Genomic DNA, 18,612 nt, shown 5'->3' with positions numbered 1-18,612 from the left:
TACACAGAGAGATTAGCCCCTCCTTTAAAACACACAGAGTACACAGAGAGATTAGCCCCTCCTTTAAAACACACAGAGTACACAGAGAGATTAACAACTTCGTCGCTCTCGGGCGGAGACCCGGTACATACATTTTTTCACGTTTTTATGTTTTTGTCATAAATCAATGCCAGTGGAAAAGCATTAAAATGATCTTGTAACTAAGTCTCGTAACTCGCCCTCAAACTGTCCCTCAAACCTCCGCCCCTGCCTCCATCTCAAGACCCCCAGGCAGGAGGAAAATACCCGGAAAGCAGAGATGTTAAACCAGAACCGAACAGCGCCATTTGTTTCTGACTTCATTTTGTTTATTTCTGGCTTCGTCTAATGTAAATAGATCAATACAATGTTTTCAAATTATCCCTAGGCTTAATAATAAATTAAACTACCAGGAACCCCAATCACCAATTGCTTCATTATAACCACGGCCATAGACTATATTGTACCCGTCATAAATGATTTCAGATGGAGCTATCTCAAAGCCCGAACTGTGCATTATGTGCCCTGGCAACTCCTGGTACCTTTATACACATGGGGCCCTATCATCGCAAAAGCGGTAATCTTGCGTTAGCGCCAGTTTTGTGCCCGAATAGCGCAGTGCGCAGCGCTAATTGTGGGTGTGTTCTTCCTCCCTCCCGCCCAGGCGCAAACGCTTTAAATGGGTGTGGTGAAACTTTATTATGCAGGCCACATGGATTGGTCTGATCCCAGAGTCTGGGCGTTACAAGAACAATCTGATTCCCTCTCTCACTCCCTTTACCCTTCACGAGGTGGAGAACCCAACACATCAAATCGATCATATTAAAAAAACATTTTCACCTCACAATTTTCACATAAATCACCCAAATGTTATTTTTAATGTACATTCAAGGGAATATTAAACAGGGGTTGTCTATTCATTTTAAGAATGTAACTGTTTCTGCAAATGAATTTTAATGAATTTGCCGATGCATGCTGTAATCCCCATCGCATCATATACCAATAACACTATTCTTTATCAAACAAAATACTTATAATCTAGCCTATTTTGTTAACCTTTTGTCCTTTCAAAATCATGCATTAAAAAGTTTTCCCTGTCACCCCACTGCTCTGCAGTGCCAGTGATCATTTCATCTCTCTCTCTCTCTCTCTCTGGCAGAAAAAACAAACAATTCTTCAATTCTTCATTCTTCAATTCAAGACAATTCTCTAATGAATTGGAGGATGAACAAGTTTGGATTCAATATACTGTAGATAATCAATTAGAACCTAATAAAGAAAATAATGAAAATTGGTGCTGATGGAATGAAATTCCATTTGAAACACAGCAAAGGGCTGCCGTGCAGTTACACAGTGGATATCCCCATGCTGTTATGTCCCAAAGCGTCCGCTTACTGTAATTGGATGTTTCGTTCATAGGCCACTTTAACATAGCCTACACATGTAAAAAGATTTGTTTCTTTAATAGGTAGGGATGTGTGAGAATTTAATCCTAGCCTATTTCAATATATCAGAATTGTCCACTCGGGTTCATCTTAAACTATTGCATGCGTGCAATTTCAGGGAAAGGGGTTACTGTATACTGGCTGGCACAACCTTCTCACTGTTATACACCTAACACCACAGACCTGTATGGCTGGGAATTATGTAGCCTAATAAAACCATGACAAGCTAATTCTCATTTTTAAATCAAGGTGTGTTTTTTCTGCAATGTAGGCTACCGGTAGTTGAAAATCAATTAATAAACTGACCTGGAAGCTGACAAAATATCAGTGTGCGGACTCTATTTATTTTCTATAGTTGAAAATCAACATGGCATTCTGAAGAGAGGGGAGAGTGTGTGCGCGTGTGAGGTTTTGGAGAGAGAGGGACATCCATGCCGTGTGTAATGTCAGAAAAAGCCAGGATTTCCCCTGCACTGCGCGGAGAAACCTGTGTCTATGCTTGGATCCTGGCGATGGTATCTTGGCCAGAGTGTAAAATGACACTTGTGGGAGGCAGACGATAGCATAAAAACACAGGGAAGAGGCGCGCAAAGGCCAGTATTTTGCACGGACACGCCTGGTTTGGCCTGAGCCACGCCTACACCTGTGTTTGCGCTTAGATGCCGGCGCAAAACTGAATGGTGGAGGCAGATGATGGCATATGGTAAGACGCAGGGAAGATAGCATAAGAGGTGCGCAAACGATAGCGCCTGTACGACGATAGGGCCCATGGTCTGGAATGCTCGGCCGTTTCTTTACTTTGGAGAGAAGTTGCCAGGAAGATGTACATAGTGCTGGGAGTCACTGTTCCTTGTTCTCCTGTTGTTTTGTTATTGAATGATTTCACTGGGTTGAATTTATCCTTGAGGCAGACGCGTTGGCTGTTGTTGGGCCTTAGCCTTTGTTCACACAGGATGCCTAACATAAGCCGAGCTGAAGCTTGAGGCAGGCTCAAGCTGATCTGATGCTTAACCGTTCACACAAGAAGCCTTCTCTTTTCCTCTCAGCGTCTCCTCGGCGCACCTTGAACTCGCCCACAACTCCCATTGATTTCATGCCTGGCAGCTTCAAGCTTCACGCGTCATGCTTGGAAAATGACCTGAATCCTGAACGATCGCGTGAGCAAGGCTTGAGCATGCCTTGAGCATGACGCATGCGGCTTGTGTGAACGGCTTCGCCTGTTAACAAGGACGCCTAAATGAAACTTGTGGGTTCAGCGTAGGTTGAGCGTAGGTCGGCGTATGGTGTGAACAGCCCCTTACTGCCGCAAAAAAAAGTAGCTCATAGATGGAAGGCTCCCCATTCTCTGCCTTTTGAACAATTGGCATATTCAGCTGTGGACCTGGCTGTCATGGAGATGTTGGTGGCCCGTATGCATGGCGCTAAAGTAGAAAATATGACGGCGTGGAATGCATTTATTAAAGCCCTGCGTGGGGACCATGGACGTCGCCATGATAGCTAGGTTGCATTTGTGTTTTTTTCTTATTTTTTTATTTTTTTGCTGTAGGGCATATATATTACTGCGAGCTAATATCTTTGTGGGTTTGTGGGTCCTGTGGGGAGGGGATGTTTTGAGAGAATGTGCCTGTGTATGTATAGGTTTTATTTTTTCTAGATGCTTGTGGTTTTTTGTGGTTTTCTTTCTTATGTATTTTTCTTAATAAAAAGAAATATAAAAAAAAGCACATCGTCTTTGGAGCGTTCATGTTGTTTCCACATTACCACTTAAAAGCTCATGAACACACCGAAGTCGCAAGAATGACTTCCCAACTTAGGAAATGAGACCATCCGAGGAACACGTGAATGCAGCATTTGTCATAGCTTAGCCGTAGCCTACTCCGCCACAACTGTTGCGGCTGTAAAAGAGTGGATAAATTGTTGTAAGTGTCACACAACCCCTGTGAAATTACTCGATTAATCACGATCAGAATTTGATCCATTCCGTCCGATAACATTTGTAAAGTCGATTTAATTATTTTATCCACATTCCAGCTAGCAGAGGGCTACCTGGAAGTTATCCGGCTTGGTTGGCGAAAGTCTCTGGGGCACATGCACAATTACGATTCAAATGGGGATCTACAATCTCATCAGCTACAAGGGATGGGTGGATTCTTACATAAAAGTCTGATACTGCTATACTATTGGCAGCCTAGTCTCACAAAGTTTTCTGCGTGAAATTGAGTGAAATAAATGTCCCCACCACAAAAGCGGCTGGTAACTGTGCATGTGTCGGAGGAAGCATGGTGCTAATCTACACCTCAGGGGGGGGGGGGGGATTCAGAAAAACTAAAAAACTAAACATAAAAACAAATTAGAAGTCCAACTATGTGTGTGTGTGTGTGAGTGAGGAGTGAGAGTGAGAGTGAGAGTGAGAGAGAGAGAGAGAGAGAGAGAGAGAGAGAGAGAGAGAGAGAGAGAGAGAGCGTGTTTGTGTTTTTCCCACCAGGAGCCCAAGAGAGGGAGTAGACCACTCCTTCATTGCCTGGAGAGGTGTAGACGGCTGTTAATGTGTTCGTGTCCCAGACTTTGATGGTCCCGTCAAAACTAGCCGTGGCCAGCAGGTTGGGATCATCTGGTTTAAACTTACAGTCAAAGATGGTCTCTACATGACCCTGAATACAAAATACATAAAGACATATACTGTATTTAGATGGTTTCTACATGACCCTGAATACAAAATAAAGACGTATTAAGATGGTCTCTACATGACCCTGAATACAAAATAAAGACATATTAAGATGGTCTCTACATGACCCTGAATACAAAATACATAAAGACATATATTAAGATGGTCTCTACATGACCCTGAATACAAAATAGATAAAACATACAGTATATTAAGGTGGTCTCTACATGACCCTGAATACAATATAAAGACATATATTAAGATGGTCTCTACATGACCCTGAATACAAAATACATAAAGACATATATTAAGATGGTCTCTACATGACCCTGAATACAAAATAGATAAAACATACAGTATATTAAGGTGGTCTCTACATGACCCTGAATACAATATAAAGACATATATTAAGATGGTCTCTACATGACCCTGAATACAAAATACATAAAGACATATATTAAGATGGTCTCTACATGACCCTGAATACAAAATAGATAAAGACATATATTAAGGTGGTCTCTACATGACCCTGAATACAAAATAGATAAAACATATATTAAGGTGGTCTCTACATGACCCTGAATACAATATAAAGACATTAAGATGGTCTCTACATGACCCTCAATACAAAATAAAGACATATTAAGATGGTCTCTACATGACCCTGAATACAAAATACATAAAGACATATATTAAGATGGTCTCTACATGACCCTGAATACAAAATAGATAAAACATATATTAAGGTGGTCTCTACATGACCCTGAATACAATATAAAGACATATATTAAGATGGTCTCTACATGACCCTGAATACAAAATACATAAAGACATATATTAAGATGGTCTCTACATGACCCTGAATACAAAATACATAAAGACATATATTAAGATGGTCTCTACATGACCCTGAATACAAAATAGATAAAGACATATATTAAGGTGGTCTCTACATGACCCTGAATACAAAATAGATAAAAACATATATTAAGGATGTTATTGTAGGCCATATCTCATGGATAAATAAACTGTAAGAGGTTTTGGTAGAAGTCCTATGTATTGGCTAATATGTCACAAAGGCATAATGATTTATTATCTTGTAATGTTCTAATAATACTAATACAGAATACCACTACAAATACTGTACTACCATTACTACTCAATGGTTAACAGTCTTCATTAATGTCACTTGTTAACCATTTAAGTAAACAACTTTATACTTTACACATCATGTGTTAAGCATTTACAAATACTTCAGTAATTAAGTGAATAATAACAAATTAATGGGAATCTTAGAATGTCTTAAGAATACTAAAATGATACAGTACATACATTAATTGATATATTAACATGTCATTAATTCAGGTTTAAACAATACATATTATTCATGTGATGATACTACTACGACTACTAATCAGGGCTGTAGTCGAGTCCAAGTCCAGATCGAGTCATTGGTTAATTGAGTCTGACTCAAGGCCAAGACCGAATCAGGTTGAGGCCGAGTTGAGACCAGGGGCTCTATCGTTGCAACGGCCTAAAAACTGCGCATAGTGCCAGGCGCAGCGCAGATTAGTGGGTGTGGACCAGCGCACTCGATATTTTGGTGTCAGCGCTACAGGTGGCCTTAAGCATTATAACCACGCCTTTTAAGCGTAAAAGTATGCACAATCTGCTCATTGGGGAAGTGCAGTAAACAAATCACAAGTTTCCCTTTAAGCTCCAATTCCACGGAGCGATCCAGTCCGGTCAGAAAGCCAAGCGCTCTGCTCCCCCCCTCCCTTTCATCCCCGTCTGTCTGTCTCCATATATAGGCTATTATTCCATATGCTTCTCAAACCAATCTAACTGCAGTTTAAATACTGCAAGCATGTAAATACGCTACACTATAGCAAGATCAAAGTGAAAAGAATGTTCTAAACGCATTGGCTAGAAAAATATAGCCTATCCCTATGTCATGATGAGATTAGATTGGTGAAAGTTTGTCCAGAATGATATTGTTTTCTCTCCCCTGCTGCACAGGTAGGATGATGCACATAAATATAACCTACATTATGTAAAGTCATTGCATAAATATGTTTTTATTGTAAAAGAAAATGTGAAGTAGGTCGTCTTATTGGAGCGACATCACAGTAGGAAGTCACAGTAGAACCGTGTTACGGCTGTCACTCATTTCCTAAATTACGTTAAATCTGCGAGGGATATACTGTATATACCACCATGATGACATATATGTTATGGTTGTGTTATGATTTCGAGATTTTATTTTGTCCAATATTGAAATGTTCTACAATTGCATGTTGTGTTAACATTACACATTATTTCTATCTACCTTTCTATCTATTTAGGCTCATTTGGATCGAAATGTATTAGCCCAATGCATGCTGGGAGATTTCACATGTGTGGCTTTGTGCCTGTCGGCTGTCTGATGCGCGAGGGAGTGAGAGAGAGAGAGGGGGGACAGAGAGTGAGATGGCAGAGGAGAGGCCGCGCAATTACGCACAATAATAGAACCGGCAAACTTTTTTTCCATCAGTCATCAACCGGCCCACTGAATAGGCCTGGTTTTGAAAAGCGCTAAGCACTAAATTAACGCCAGGGCGGAAGATATCGTTAGGCCGGTATATAAGGCCGAAACGCCCATTCTGGCACTGCGCCACGCCTCTTTGGCGTAAAGCGCATTTCGGGGCCTAAAACCATGTTGCTATCTTCCCGAGGCAGGCACAAGGCACGTTTTTTTGCGTTTAACGCCAGTTTTTGCGCCTAAGGCCTGTGGGAGAATAGGGCCCCAGGACCACAAAACTTCGAGTCCAATTCGACAGCAATACCATCGCATTGTCTTATCCAAGGCTATTCATTGTATTTATTGACTAAAATAGCATACCTTTGTTTATTGCCTAAAATAGAAGGGAGGTTTCTAAAACCATTTAAACAAAGTTAGCATGTTTTGAGGACAACAATAATTGTAGGCAGCTTATTTATGTTCATAATGTACAGTAGTTGCATCTTTACTGAACTAGAGGTGGATTCATCTATTGCACCTACTTTTTCGTGCTGCTCCACAGCCATATGCTGCTCTCATCATTGCTTGACTGACAATATTCTTACTTGGCATGACATTTAAATTTAACTAGAAATATTGCGTGCTCATTTCTAGCGTGCCTCGCATGCTCGCCTGCAATTGTGCATGGCGCCACGAGCAGCACGCCTTGGCCCTCGCCTTATATAGTAGTGAGATCATATTATTGAAATAATCTTATGTCATACTAAAACTGCATAGCACTCAGCACTTTAACAGTCCATCTGGTTGTGTACAGTACTGTGTACAGTACTGACAAAAAAGAGAGAAAGACAGATGGTGATTTTTATTATTTATTTATTTCATCAAAACAAAATCATTGATGGCGTAGTTGGCAATATCTACAATAAGCAGTCACTAAAGCTTTCGGTGAACACATAACTTTATCAACTGTGAAAACTTTATCATTCGCTGCTGGTTACTTCAGGGCCGGCTCTAGTCATATTGGTGCCGTAGGCGAGACTTGATTTGGCAATACCAGCCAATATGGCTGCTAGATTTTAAAGTTACCAGCCAATTAGAATTTCCACTAGCCAAAATGTTTTCCTTGAAATAAACCAGAATATGAGTGCCACTGGGTTAATATAAGCATAAGTATCAGTACAAATAAGTTATAGCATAATGAATCTATAAATTACAGTATTTCATTGATCAATTGTGTTATTTAAAATTGTGTGAAAATAAAGAGATTTTTATTTATTTATCCATTTACTTATTTATTTTTTTTACATGTAAATTGGTAGCAGGGGAGCACTTCAAGTGTGTCACTGGTTACTCTGTGTTTATCCGGGCCTGACTTGTATGTCACTTTATTTTTTATAAATAATTATGAGGGGGTGCCCCTTTTTCACTTATGCACCAGGGGCCACATTACAGAAACTCCCTATCTTATGTCTTAAGTTAGGATAGGACTAGTTTAAGATAGGATTTTTTCTGATTTCGTATTACAGAAGCAAATCCTAACAAACTTTAGGAATCCTATCTTATCTTGCTAAATCCTATCTTATGTCTTGTTAGGAAATCCTAAATACTCATCCAGCATCGGTTATCAACTTTTCTGTCTGTTACCCTAGCAACCACTAGCAACAGACACCTCCTCCTTTCTCAACTTGCGGGGAGAAGTAGGAGCGCTAGTAGCCTGCTATTAGCTAGTAGGCTAACGAATCGTGTGTTGAACATTTTTGAGATTGTGGGGCAATGGACCAAAAACGAAGGGCATTTAACTTCAAGGCAAATGAGTTGGAGGTCTTAGTGACCGCCGTAGAAAAGGTTAAAGACGTGCTTTTCGGAAAGTTTTCAGCCACCCTTACGCAGGAGGTGAAAGAGAGGGAATGGGCTAAAATAGCGGAAACAGTCTCTGCCGTTCCTCCCCCATTGGAAATTGTATGTACCGAGGAACCAAATTGCTGATGGCTGTTGCTACCTCAGTTAAATTACGTGACATAGCAGGCTAAGATATTTTGGATATGTCGGCCACTTCAGTTTGAAAATCTCCCTTCGCAAAAAACCGAAGTGCATTTGTAAGTTGTACTACAACCGGCAGAGCCCCGTGTCGCCTAGTCGGTCTCTCCAACACAGGTCTCAGCTCCTCGGCTAGCTGCAGTATCATGTCCCGGGGCGGTCTATCGATTAACGAGCGTTCTGTCATCAAAACGCAAAACGTCATTCGGGTCCCGCATGAGCCTTTCGGCAAATACATTGCGCCTGTTGACATTTGGTTTTGCAAATGTAATAACAGCGCAGCCATAACGTAGGTAGGTAGGCTATAAATAGGCTATAAAGTATAACCAGATGCAAGATGGCTGTTGTTCCAGTTGAAAATAACGTAAATTAGTTAGGACAGCATAGCTGGCATCTTAAAGTTAGGAGAGCTTTTTTAAGATTTTGGGGAGTTGGGACGCTTCTGTAATACGCTTTTCCCATTTTAAATTAGGATGAGAATATTGACTTAGGAACTGTTGTTCTGTAATGGGTGTTTTCCTAAATCAAGTCCTAACTCTAATTACCATGGTTACCAATCATTTAGGATAGGATTTGGAATTTAGGAAGTTTCTGTAATGTCGCCCCAGGCCCCTAAACGGTCTGTGCACATCTCTGGATCACAGCAGCAGAAGCTCCTTACTTGCATGTTTGAACTCCCACCATCTGCTCTCTCTCTCTCGCCCTCTCTTCACATTAAAAATCGTCCGAGTGTTTTGTCAATGAAAGCTCACCTTATATGAATCAGCAGTCATCAGGAAATGTTTAAACAAGGCTCCAGACGACTGAAAGCAATCAGCATTAAACGCTAGTCTAGCAGATGTCAAACAGAAACAAAACTAATAAAATTGGTTAACTAAATTAAAGCAGCGTATACAGCCTTTTAAAAATGTAATTTACTCGTTCACTTTTGACGGGGAGAAGAAGGCAGGTGAAGTGAAACTCAGACACTCACCACCCCCGACGTACTCAGCTGTTGCAGCTGTACTAACGCTGTGCCTGGATCCTGTCTGTGACAAGCCACAAGCCGTCTGTCCAACAATCGCATGCAGCATTCTGCACCATGGCTAATATAATCGGTTTGCGCAAACAGATGCGGGATTCCCGCAATCCTCCGGCCAATTTCAGGCACTGATTGTGCAGAAAAGGAGGGGTGGGGCCCTGTTTGTTTGTTGTTGTTTTGTGAGGGGCTACACGCCCTAGCTGAACTGGCGCCTCAGGCAGGAGGCTGTTTCGCCTGTAGGGGGAGCCGGCCCTGCAGGAGGCTGTTTCACCTGTAGGGTGAGCCGGCCCTGCAGGAGGCTGTTTCGCCTGTAGGGTGAGCCGGCCCTGGGTTACTTTCTTAGAGGAGATTACAATTACACAAACAATAACATTATGTAACGTTAATTCATCCGAGACTGATTCAAGGCCGAGTCATATTATTAACTATGAGTTTGAAATGAGACCATTACTGTCAGACAACGGTCTTGAGTACTACAGCCCTGCTACTAATTGTGATGATAATAATAATAATAATACTAATAACAATTATAAGAATGATATCATCAACATAAGAAGAAGCATCTATTAACATAACAAGATAAAGGATATTAAAATATACCAAGTCTCTTAGGAAGTCCCATTTCTTGGCCCCCATGTCGTAGAGTCCGACCCCTCCATCCATGAAGCAGCAGACAGCATGGCCCGGGGGCAGAGAGAACGACTGGTTCTGGGACAGCGTTGGTGGGGGCACTGCCTCACTGGTGGAACTGGTATACTGACTCTTACTAGGAGAACAGGAACTAAGAGCTAAGAGAGTAAAAGAAAAAAGGAGGGAATTCAGGATATTGTGACATTTATTTTTATTAGACAAGTGATTTCACATCACAGAAACCCTGACATTTCTTGAGTCTCAATCATACAGTACAGTACTTGTGTTGGCATACAGTAGCTTAGGGTACAATATGATGTGAAGTCAGACGCCTATGGGTTGCTTAGCATTCATAATAATAATAATAATAATAATTTATTGCATTTATATAGCACCTTTCTAGATATCGGGGGAAGGGGGGGGGGGGGGGGTAAACTTAAAGGAACACTCCGCCCATTTTCAACCAGCTTTGTATCATTAGAACATCAGTATTATATCAGAAAACTGTAACTGTACTGGTTTTGAAGTCTGTCATTTAATTTGACAGTTATTGAGTGTTAAAGTAACTCAAATTCAAGTAACTCAAATTAATAACTCATTAACTCAAATCAACTCTCAATAACTGTCAAACTATTCATCATTCATCTAGTTTGACAGTTATTGAGAGTTGATTTGAGTTAATGAGTTATTAATTTGAGTTAGTGTGGACCAGTGATGTCACTGGTCCAACACTTTAACACTCAATAACTGTCAAATTAAATGACAGACTTCAAAACCGTTTACAGTTTTCTGTTCTACAACAGCATGAGTGAATACTGGATTCTGATTGGCTAGCAACAGTGGTAAATAGGCCAACAATCTACAGTTCGGCTCCAACCGCAGTATCACTCCGCTCCCTGATGAATGAAGAACACCTGTGCTGACTCCGCCCACTGTTAGCCTGTCAGTCTACAAATCTCTAACAAGGAAATGTCCGATTTCGTAGTAACGTTTGATTTACTGGGTGGATTGAGTTTTACAGGCAATGTATCAATAACTGTGAATCCCGTTAAGGAATAGGTTAGTTGTTTTTTGGCTCAAAGGCAACTAAATGTTTAGTGCAATCATTGATCTTGTGTATGGAACTATATTCTGTGGCGGAAGGATAAATGTATTCTGAAACCAGTAATGATTGTAAATAAATGAATTGAATGTTACAATTGTGTATTTTTTATATTATGTGGTAGCTATTGTAGAAAAGAAATTTACCACTCGAGGAAGGGGGTTGTGGCCACATTTACCACTGGTACAGGGTTTATGGCACTCGGCTTCGCCTCGTGCCACAACCCTGTACCAGTGGTAAATGTGGCCACAACCCCCTTCCTCTCGTGGTAAATTTCTTACATATACTACTGATGTTCTAATGATACAAAGCTGGTTGAAAATGGGCAGAGTGTTCCTTTAAACTCATCCACCACTGAGGTGTAGCACTCATGCATGGCATCCAGTTTGCTTCAGAAGGCTCACCACACATCAGCGACAGCACAGTATCACGGTGGAGAGTTGAGGACTGAATGTGCCAATTAAGAACAGGTGACTGAAGGGAGGCACATTGACACAATGACTTTTTATGTTTGGGGTTGTTGGGATTGCACAGAATGAAACATCTCCTGATTTGAGAGTTAAGGTTACATCCTCCATTTTTAGAGAAACCTTGAATTCACTAAATGTACACTCTCATGTTGTGAAGACAGTTTTCACATACTAAACAAATCAAACGATGGGAAACAACCTCCTCCTGGTGGTCCCAAGTGTGTCATGGGTTGAAGGCATAAAGGGGTAAACTAGCTTATCCAAGTGAGGGATCATTCTATAATCTAAATCAATTTAACAGAAGGATGACGTATCTATAATTGGTCAAAGTGCTGCTTCTAAAATAAAGGCAATGAGTGTAGATCCCCCCCCTGCCCCCCCCCAGTTTGGTGAGCCTTTGAAATGAATAACACCTCTCATGATGGCTAAATGTTACCTTTCTTGGCAGGAGGGGAGTTGAGGACGTGCAGAGCATGAAATCCAGTCTTCTTCAGTTTAAAGTTGTCCAGAGGAGTGGAGCGAGAGACGTTCCATATCCTCAGTACTCCAACCTGGGAGTCTGAGAGAGACAAAGACCAAATCAAAAATGAATAGTTAATACAGACAGGCTTTGTCAGTTTAAAATTTAAACTGACAAAGTGAGTTGATCTGTCCGGGCATGGACATCTTAATGTAAGGCCCCTTGTCCCATGTTCCCTGGTTGTATTTATAGCCGAAACTAGGACTTATATCATGTCTGATGCCATAAGTGACCCTGCCGATGATACGTGACATTACTGATGACATTACGGTCAGGCTAGGAGCAGTGGAGCGCCCGGTGACCAACTTCTTCCAACCGCCGCTAGTCAGACTTCTGCTTTTAGTGGGGGGTTATACAGTATATGGAGGAATCCCCAGTGGAGCACGGGGAGAACATGCAAACTCCACACGAAAGGCTCTTTCTCACGAAATAGCCCACCTGGGCACCAGGCACTGAAGGTATGGGGAGATACCCCCAGTGTCAACAGTGACCCAGGCGGGAATCAAACCCAGGACTTTAAATATATATCCACATTTATGCAGCAAGGGGCTCCAAATTAAGTCTATCATGTGTTGTGTGTCAGTTATTGTGATCACACATCATGCCCCCACACACACACACACACACACACACACACACACACACTCCTTACCACCAGTGATGAACATGCCTGGCGCAGATGGGACCCAGGCGAGACACTGAACGGATGCAGCAGCCGAAGGAAAGCAGAAAGAGGTGATACAGCCCAATGCCTCGCTGTCCACCAGCCTGATGCCATTGTGGAGGTTAGACACTGGAGAGAGAGGAGGTGAGAGGTGGAGAGAGGTTAGACACTTGAGATAGAGGAGATGAGAGGGGGAGAGAGGAGGTTAGACACTGGAGAGAGAGGACAGAGGAGACATTGTGGAGGTTAGACACTGGAGAGAGAGGAGGTGAGAGGTGGAGAGAGGTTAGACACTTGAGATAGAGGAGATGAGAGGAGGAGAGAGGAGGTTAGACACTGGAGAGAGAGGACAGAGGAGGCATTATGGAGGTTAGACACTGGAGAGAGAGGACAGATGAGACATTATGGAGGTTAGACACTGGAGAGAGAGGACAGATGAGACATTATGGAGGTTAGACACTGGAGAGAGAGGACAGAGGAGACATTATGGAGGTTAGACACTGGAGAGAGAGAACAGAGGAGACATTATGGAGGTTAGACACTGGAGAGAGAGGACAGAGGAGACATTATGGAGGTTAGACACTGGAGAGAGGACAGAGGAGACATTATGGAGGTTAGACACTGGAGAGAGAGAACAGAGGAGACATTATGGAGGTTAGACACTGGAGAGAGAGGACAGAGGAGACATTATGGAGGCTAGACACTGGAGAGAGAGGAGGACAGAGGAGACATTATGGAGGTTAGACACTGGAGAGAGAGAGAACAGAGGAGGCATTATGGAGGTTAGACACTGGAGAGAGAGGAGGACAGAGGAGACATTATGGAGGCTAGACACTGGAGAGAGAGGAGAGAGGAGACATTATGGAGGTTAGACACTGGAGAGAGAGGAGGAGAGAGGAGGCATTATGGAGGCTAGACACTGGAGAGAGAGGACAGAGGAGACATTATGGAGGCTAGACACTGGAGAGAGAGGAGAGAGGAGACATTATGGAGGTTAGACACTGGAGAGAGAGGAGGAGAGAGGAGGCATTATGGAGGTTAGACACTGGAGAGAGAGGACAGAGGAGGCATTATGGAGGTTAGACACTGGAGAGAGAGGAGGACAGAGGAGACATTATGGAGGTTAGACACTGGAGAGAGAGGAGGACAGAGGAGACATTATGGAGGTTAGACACTGGAGAGAGAGGACAGAGGAGACATTATGGAGGTTAGACACTGGAGAGAGAGGAGGACAGAGGAGACATTATGGAGGTTAGACACTGGAGAGAGAGGAGGAGAGAGGAGACATTATGGAGGTTAGACACTGGAGAGAGAGAGGACAGAGGAGGCATTATGGAGGCTAGACACTGGAAAGAGAGGACAACAGAGGAGGCATTATGGAGGTTAGACACTGGAGAGAGAGGAGGACAGAGGAGGCATTATGGAGGTTAGACACTGGAGAGAGAGAACAGAGGAGGCATTATGGAGGTTAGACACTGGAGAGAGAGAACAGAGGAGACATTATGGAGGTTAGACACTGGAGAGAGAGAACAGAGGAGGCATTATGGAGGTTAGACACTGGAGAGAGAGAACAGAGGAGACATTATGGAGGTTAGACACTGGAGAGAGAGGAGGAGAGAGGAGACATTATGGAGGTTAGACACTGGAGAGAGAGGAGGACAGAGGAGACATTATGGAGGTTAGACACTGGAGAGAGAGAACAGAGGAGACATTATGGAGGTTAGACACTGGAGAGAGAGGACAGAGGAGGCATTATGGAGGTTAGACACTGGAGAGAGAGAGAACAGAGGAGGCATTATGGAGGTTAGACACTGGAGAGAGAGGAGGACAGAGGAGACATTATGGAGGCTAGACACTGGAGAGAGAGAACAGAGGAGACATTATGGAGGTTAGACACTGGAGAGAGAGAACAGAGGAGGCATTATGGAGGTTAGACACTGGAGAGAGAGAGAACAGAGGAGGCATTATGGAGGTTAGACACTGGAGAGAGAGGAGGACAGAGGAGACATTATGGAGGTTAGACACTGGAGAGAGAGAACAGAGGAGGCATTATGGAGGTTAGACACTGGAGAGAGAGAGAACAGAGGAGGCATTATGGAGGTTAGACACTGGAGAGAGAGGAGGAGAGAGGAGACATTATGGAGGTTAGACACTGGAGAGAGAGGAGGACAGATGAGACATTATGGAGGCTAGACACTGGAGAGAGAGAGAACAGAGGAGGCATTATGGAGGTTAGACACTGGAGAGAGAGGAGGACAGAGGAGACATTATGGAGGTTAGACACTGGAGAGAGAGGAGGACAGAGGAGACATTATGGAGGCTAGACACTGGAGAGAGAGGACAGAGGAGACATTATGGAGGCTAGACACTGGAGAGAGAGGAGGAGAGATGAGGCATTATGGAGGTTAGACACTGGAGAGAGAGAACAGAGGAGGCATTATGGAGGTTAGACACTGGAGAGAGAGGAGGACAGAGGAGACATTATGGAGGTTAGACACTGGAGAGAGAGGACAGAGGAGGCATTATGGAGGTTAGACACTGGAGAGAGAGGAGGACAGAGGAGACATTATGGAGGCTAGACACTGGAGAGAGAGAGAACAGAGGAGGCATTATGGAGGTTAGACACTGGAGAGAGAGGAGGACAGAGGAGACATTATGGAGGTTAGACACTGGAGAGAGAGGAGGACAGAGGAGACATTATGGAGGCTAGACACTGGAGAGAGAGGACAGAGGAGACATTATGGAGGCTAGACACTGGAGAGAGAGGAGGAGAGAGGAGGCATTATGGAGGTTAGACACTGGAGAGAGAGAGGACAGAGGAGGCATTATGGAGGCTAGACACTGGAGAGAGAGGAGGACAGAGGAGGCATTATGGAGGTTAGACACTGGAGAGAGAGGACAGAGGAGACATTATGGAGGTTAGACACTGGAGAGAGAGGAGGACAGAGGAGACATTATGGAGGTTAGACACTGGAGAGAGAGGACAGAGGAGACATTATGGAGGTTAGACACTGGAGAGAGAGGAGGACAGAGGAGACATTATGGAGGTTAGACATTGGAGAGAGAGGAGGAGAGAGGAGACATTATGGAGGTTAGACACTGGAGAGAGAGGAGGACAGAGGAGACATTATGGAGGCTAGACACTGGAGAGAGAGGACAGAGGAGGCATTATGGAGGTTAGACACTGGAGAGAGAGGACAGAGGAGACATTATGGAGGCTAGACACTGGAGAGAGAGGACAGAGGAGACATTATGGAGGTTAGACACTGGAGAGAGAGGAGGACATAGGAGGCATTATGGAGGTTAGATACTGGAGAGAGAGGAGGACAGAGGAGGCATTATGGAGGTTAGACACTGGAGAGAGAGGAGGACAGAGGAGACATTATGGAGGTTAGACACTGGAGAGAGAGGACAGAGGAGACATTATGGAGGTTAGACACTGGAGAGAGAGGAGGAGAGAGGAGACATTATGGAGGTTAGACACTGGAGAGAGAGGAGGACAGAGGAGGCATTATGGAGGTTAGACACTGGAGAGAGAGGAGGACAGAGGAGACATTATGGAGGCTAGACACTGGAGAGAGAGGACAGAGGAGGCATTATGGAGGTTAGACACTGGAGAGAGAGGACAGAGGAGACATTATGGAGGCTAGACACTGGAGAGAGAGGACAGAGGAGACATTATGGAGGTTAGACACTGGAGAGAGAGGAGGACAGAGGAGGCATTATGGAGGTTAGATACTGGAGAGAGAGGAGGACAGAGGAGGCATTATGGAGGTTAGACACTGGAGAGAGAGGACAGAGGAGACATTATGGAGGTTAGACACTGGAGAGAGAGGACAGAGGAGACATTATGGAGGTTAGATACTGGAGAGAGAGGACAGAGGAGGCATTATGGAGGTTAGACACTGGAGAGAGAGGACAGAGGAGACATTATGGAGGTTAGATACTGGAGAGAGAGGACAGAGGAGGCATTATGGAGGTTAGATACTGGAGAGAGAGGACAGAGGAGGCATTATGGAGGTTAGACACTGGAGAGAGAGAACAGAGGAGACATTATGGAGGTTAGACACTGGAGAGAGAGAGAAGACAGAGGAGGCATTATGGAGGTTAGACACTGGAGAGAGAGAGAGGACAGAGGAGGCATTATGGAGGTTAGACACTGGAGAGAGAGGAGGAGAGAGGAGACATTATGGAGGTTAGACACTGGAGAGAGAGGAGGAGAGAGGAGACATTATGGAGGTTAGACACTGGAGAGAGAGGAGGAGAGAGGAGACATTATGGAGGTTAGACACTGGAGAGAGAGGACAGAGGAGGAATTATGGAGGCTAGACACTGGAGAGAGAGGAGGACAGAGGAGACATTATGGAGGTTAGACACTGGAGAGAGAGGAGGAGAGAGGAGGCATTATGGAGGTTAGGCACTGGAGAGAGAGGAGGAGAGAGGAGGCATTATGGAGGTTAGACACTGGAGAGAGAGGAGGACAGAGGAGGCATTATGGAGGTTAGGCACTGGAGAGAGAGGAGGAGAGAGGAGGCATTATGGAGGTTAGACACTGGAGAGAGAGGAGGAGAGAGGAGACATTATGGAGGTTAGACACTGGAGAGAGAGGACAGAGGAGGCATTATGGAGGTTAGACACTGGAGAGAGAGGACAGAGGAGACATTATGGAGGTTAGAACCTGGAGAGAGAGGAGGACAGAGGAGACATTATGGAGGTTAGACACTGGAGAGAGAGGACAGAGGAGACATTATGGAGGCTAGACACTGGAGAGAGAGGACAGAGGAGGCATTATGGAGGTTAGACACTGGAGAGAGAGGACAGAGGAGACATTATGGAGGTTAGACACTGGAGAGAGAGGACAGAGGAGACATTATGGAGGTTAGACACTGGAGAGAGAGGACAGAGGAGACATTATGGAGGTTAGACACTGGAGAGAGAGGAGGACAGAGGAGGCATTATGGAGGTTAGACACTGGAGAGAGAGGAGGACAGAGGAGACATTATGGAGGTTAGACACTGGAGAGAGAGGAGGACAGAGGAGACATTATGGAGGTTAGACACTGGAGAGAGAGGACAGAGGAGACATTATGGAGGTTAGACACTGGAGAGAGAGGAGGACAGAGGAGACATTATGGAGGTTAGACACTGGAGAGAGAGGAGGACAGAGGAGACATTATGGAGGCTAGACACTGGAGAGAGAGGAGGAGAGAGGAGACATTATGGAGGTTAGACACTGGAGAGAGAGGACAGAGGAGACATTATGGAGGTTAGACACTGGAGAGAGAGGAGGACAGAGGAGACATTATGGAGGTTAGACACTGGAGAGAGAGGACAGAGGAGACATTATGGAGGTTAGACACTGGAGAGAGAGGACAGAGGAGGCATTATGGAGGCTAGACACTGGAGAGAGAGGAGGACAGAGGAGACATTATGGAGGTTAGACACTGGAGAGAGAGGACAGAGGAGACATTATGGAGGTTAGACACTGGAGAGAGAGGACAGAGGAGACATTATGGAGGTTAGACACTGGAGAGAGAGGAC

At 44.0% G+C, this 18,612-nt stretch overlaps 2 protein-coding genes across 4 annotated transcripts in view; both read right to left on the bottom strand.

Moving 5' to 3' along the window:
• The window catches only part of grm8a (glutamate receptor, metabotropic 8a), a gene marked incomplete at both ends in the record, with an annotated part of 1,167,224 nt that overhangs the window by 664,862 nt on the left and 483,750 nt on the right, over positions 1 to 18,612 (bottom strand). The window lies entirely within an intron of this gene.
• LOC310794938 (WD repeat-containing protein 17-like) overlaps positions 1 to 18,612 on the bottom strand; it is a gene marked incomplete at both ends in the record, with an annotated part of 138,648 nt that overhangs the window by 101,745 nt on the left and 18,291 nt on the right. For both annotated transcript variants that reach the window (XM_083656969.1, XM_083656970.1), the window contains 4 exons: positions 3,946 to 4,114; positions 10,287 to 10,474; positions 12,325 to 12,447; positions 13,061 to 13,201. In XM_083656969.1, the coding sequence (XP_083513095.1) occupies positions 3,946 to 4,114; positions 10,287 to 10,474; positions 12,325 to 12,447; positions 13,061 to 13,201 (621 nt within the window). The remainder of the gene's footprint in view (positions 1 to 3,945; positions 4,115 to 10,286; positions 10,475 to 12,324; positions 12,448 to 13,060; positions 13,202 to 18,612) is intronic.

The sequence above is a fragment of the Poromitra crassiceps genome, assembly GCF_964638095.1.
Source record: "Poromitra crassiceps genome assembly, chromosome: 2".
Taxonomy (NCBI): Eukaryota; Metazoa; Chordata; class Actinopteri; order Beryciformes; family Melamphaidae; genus Poromitra; species Poromitra crassiceps.
The sequence above is the reverse complement of the archived record's forward strand: the minus strand, read 5'-3'. Positions and strand labels throughout refer to the sequence as shown.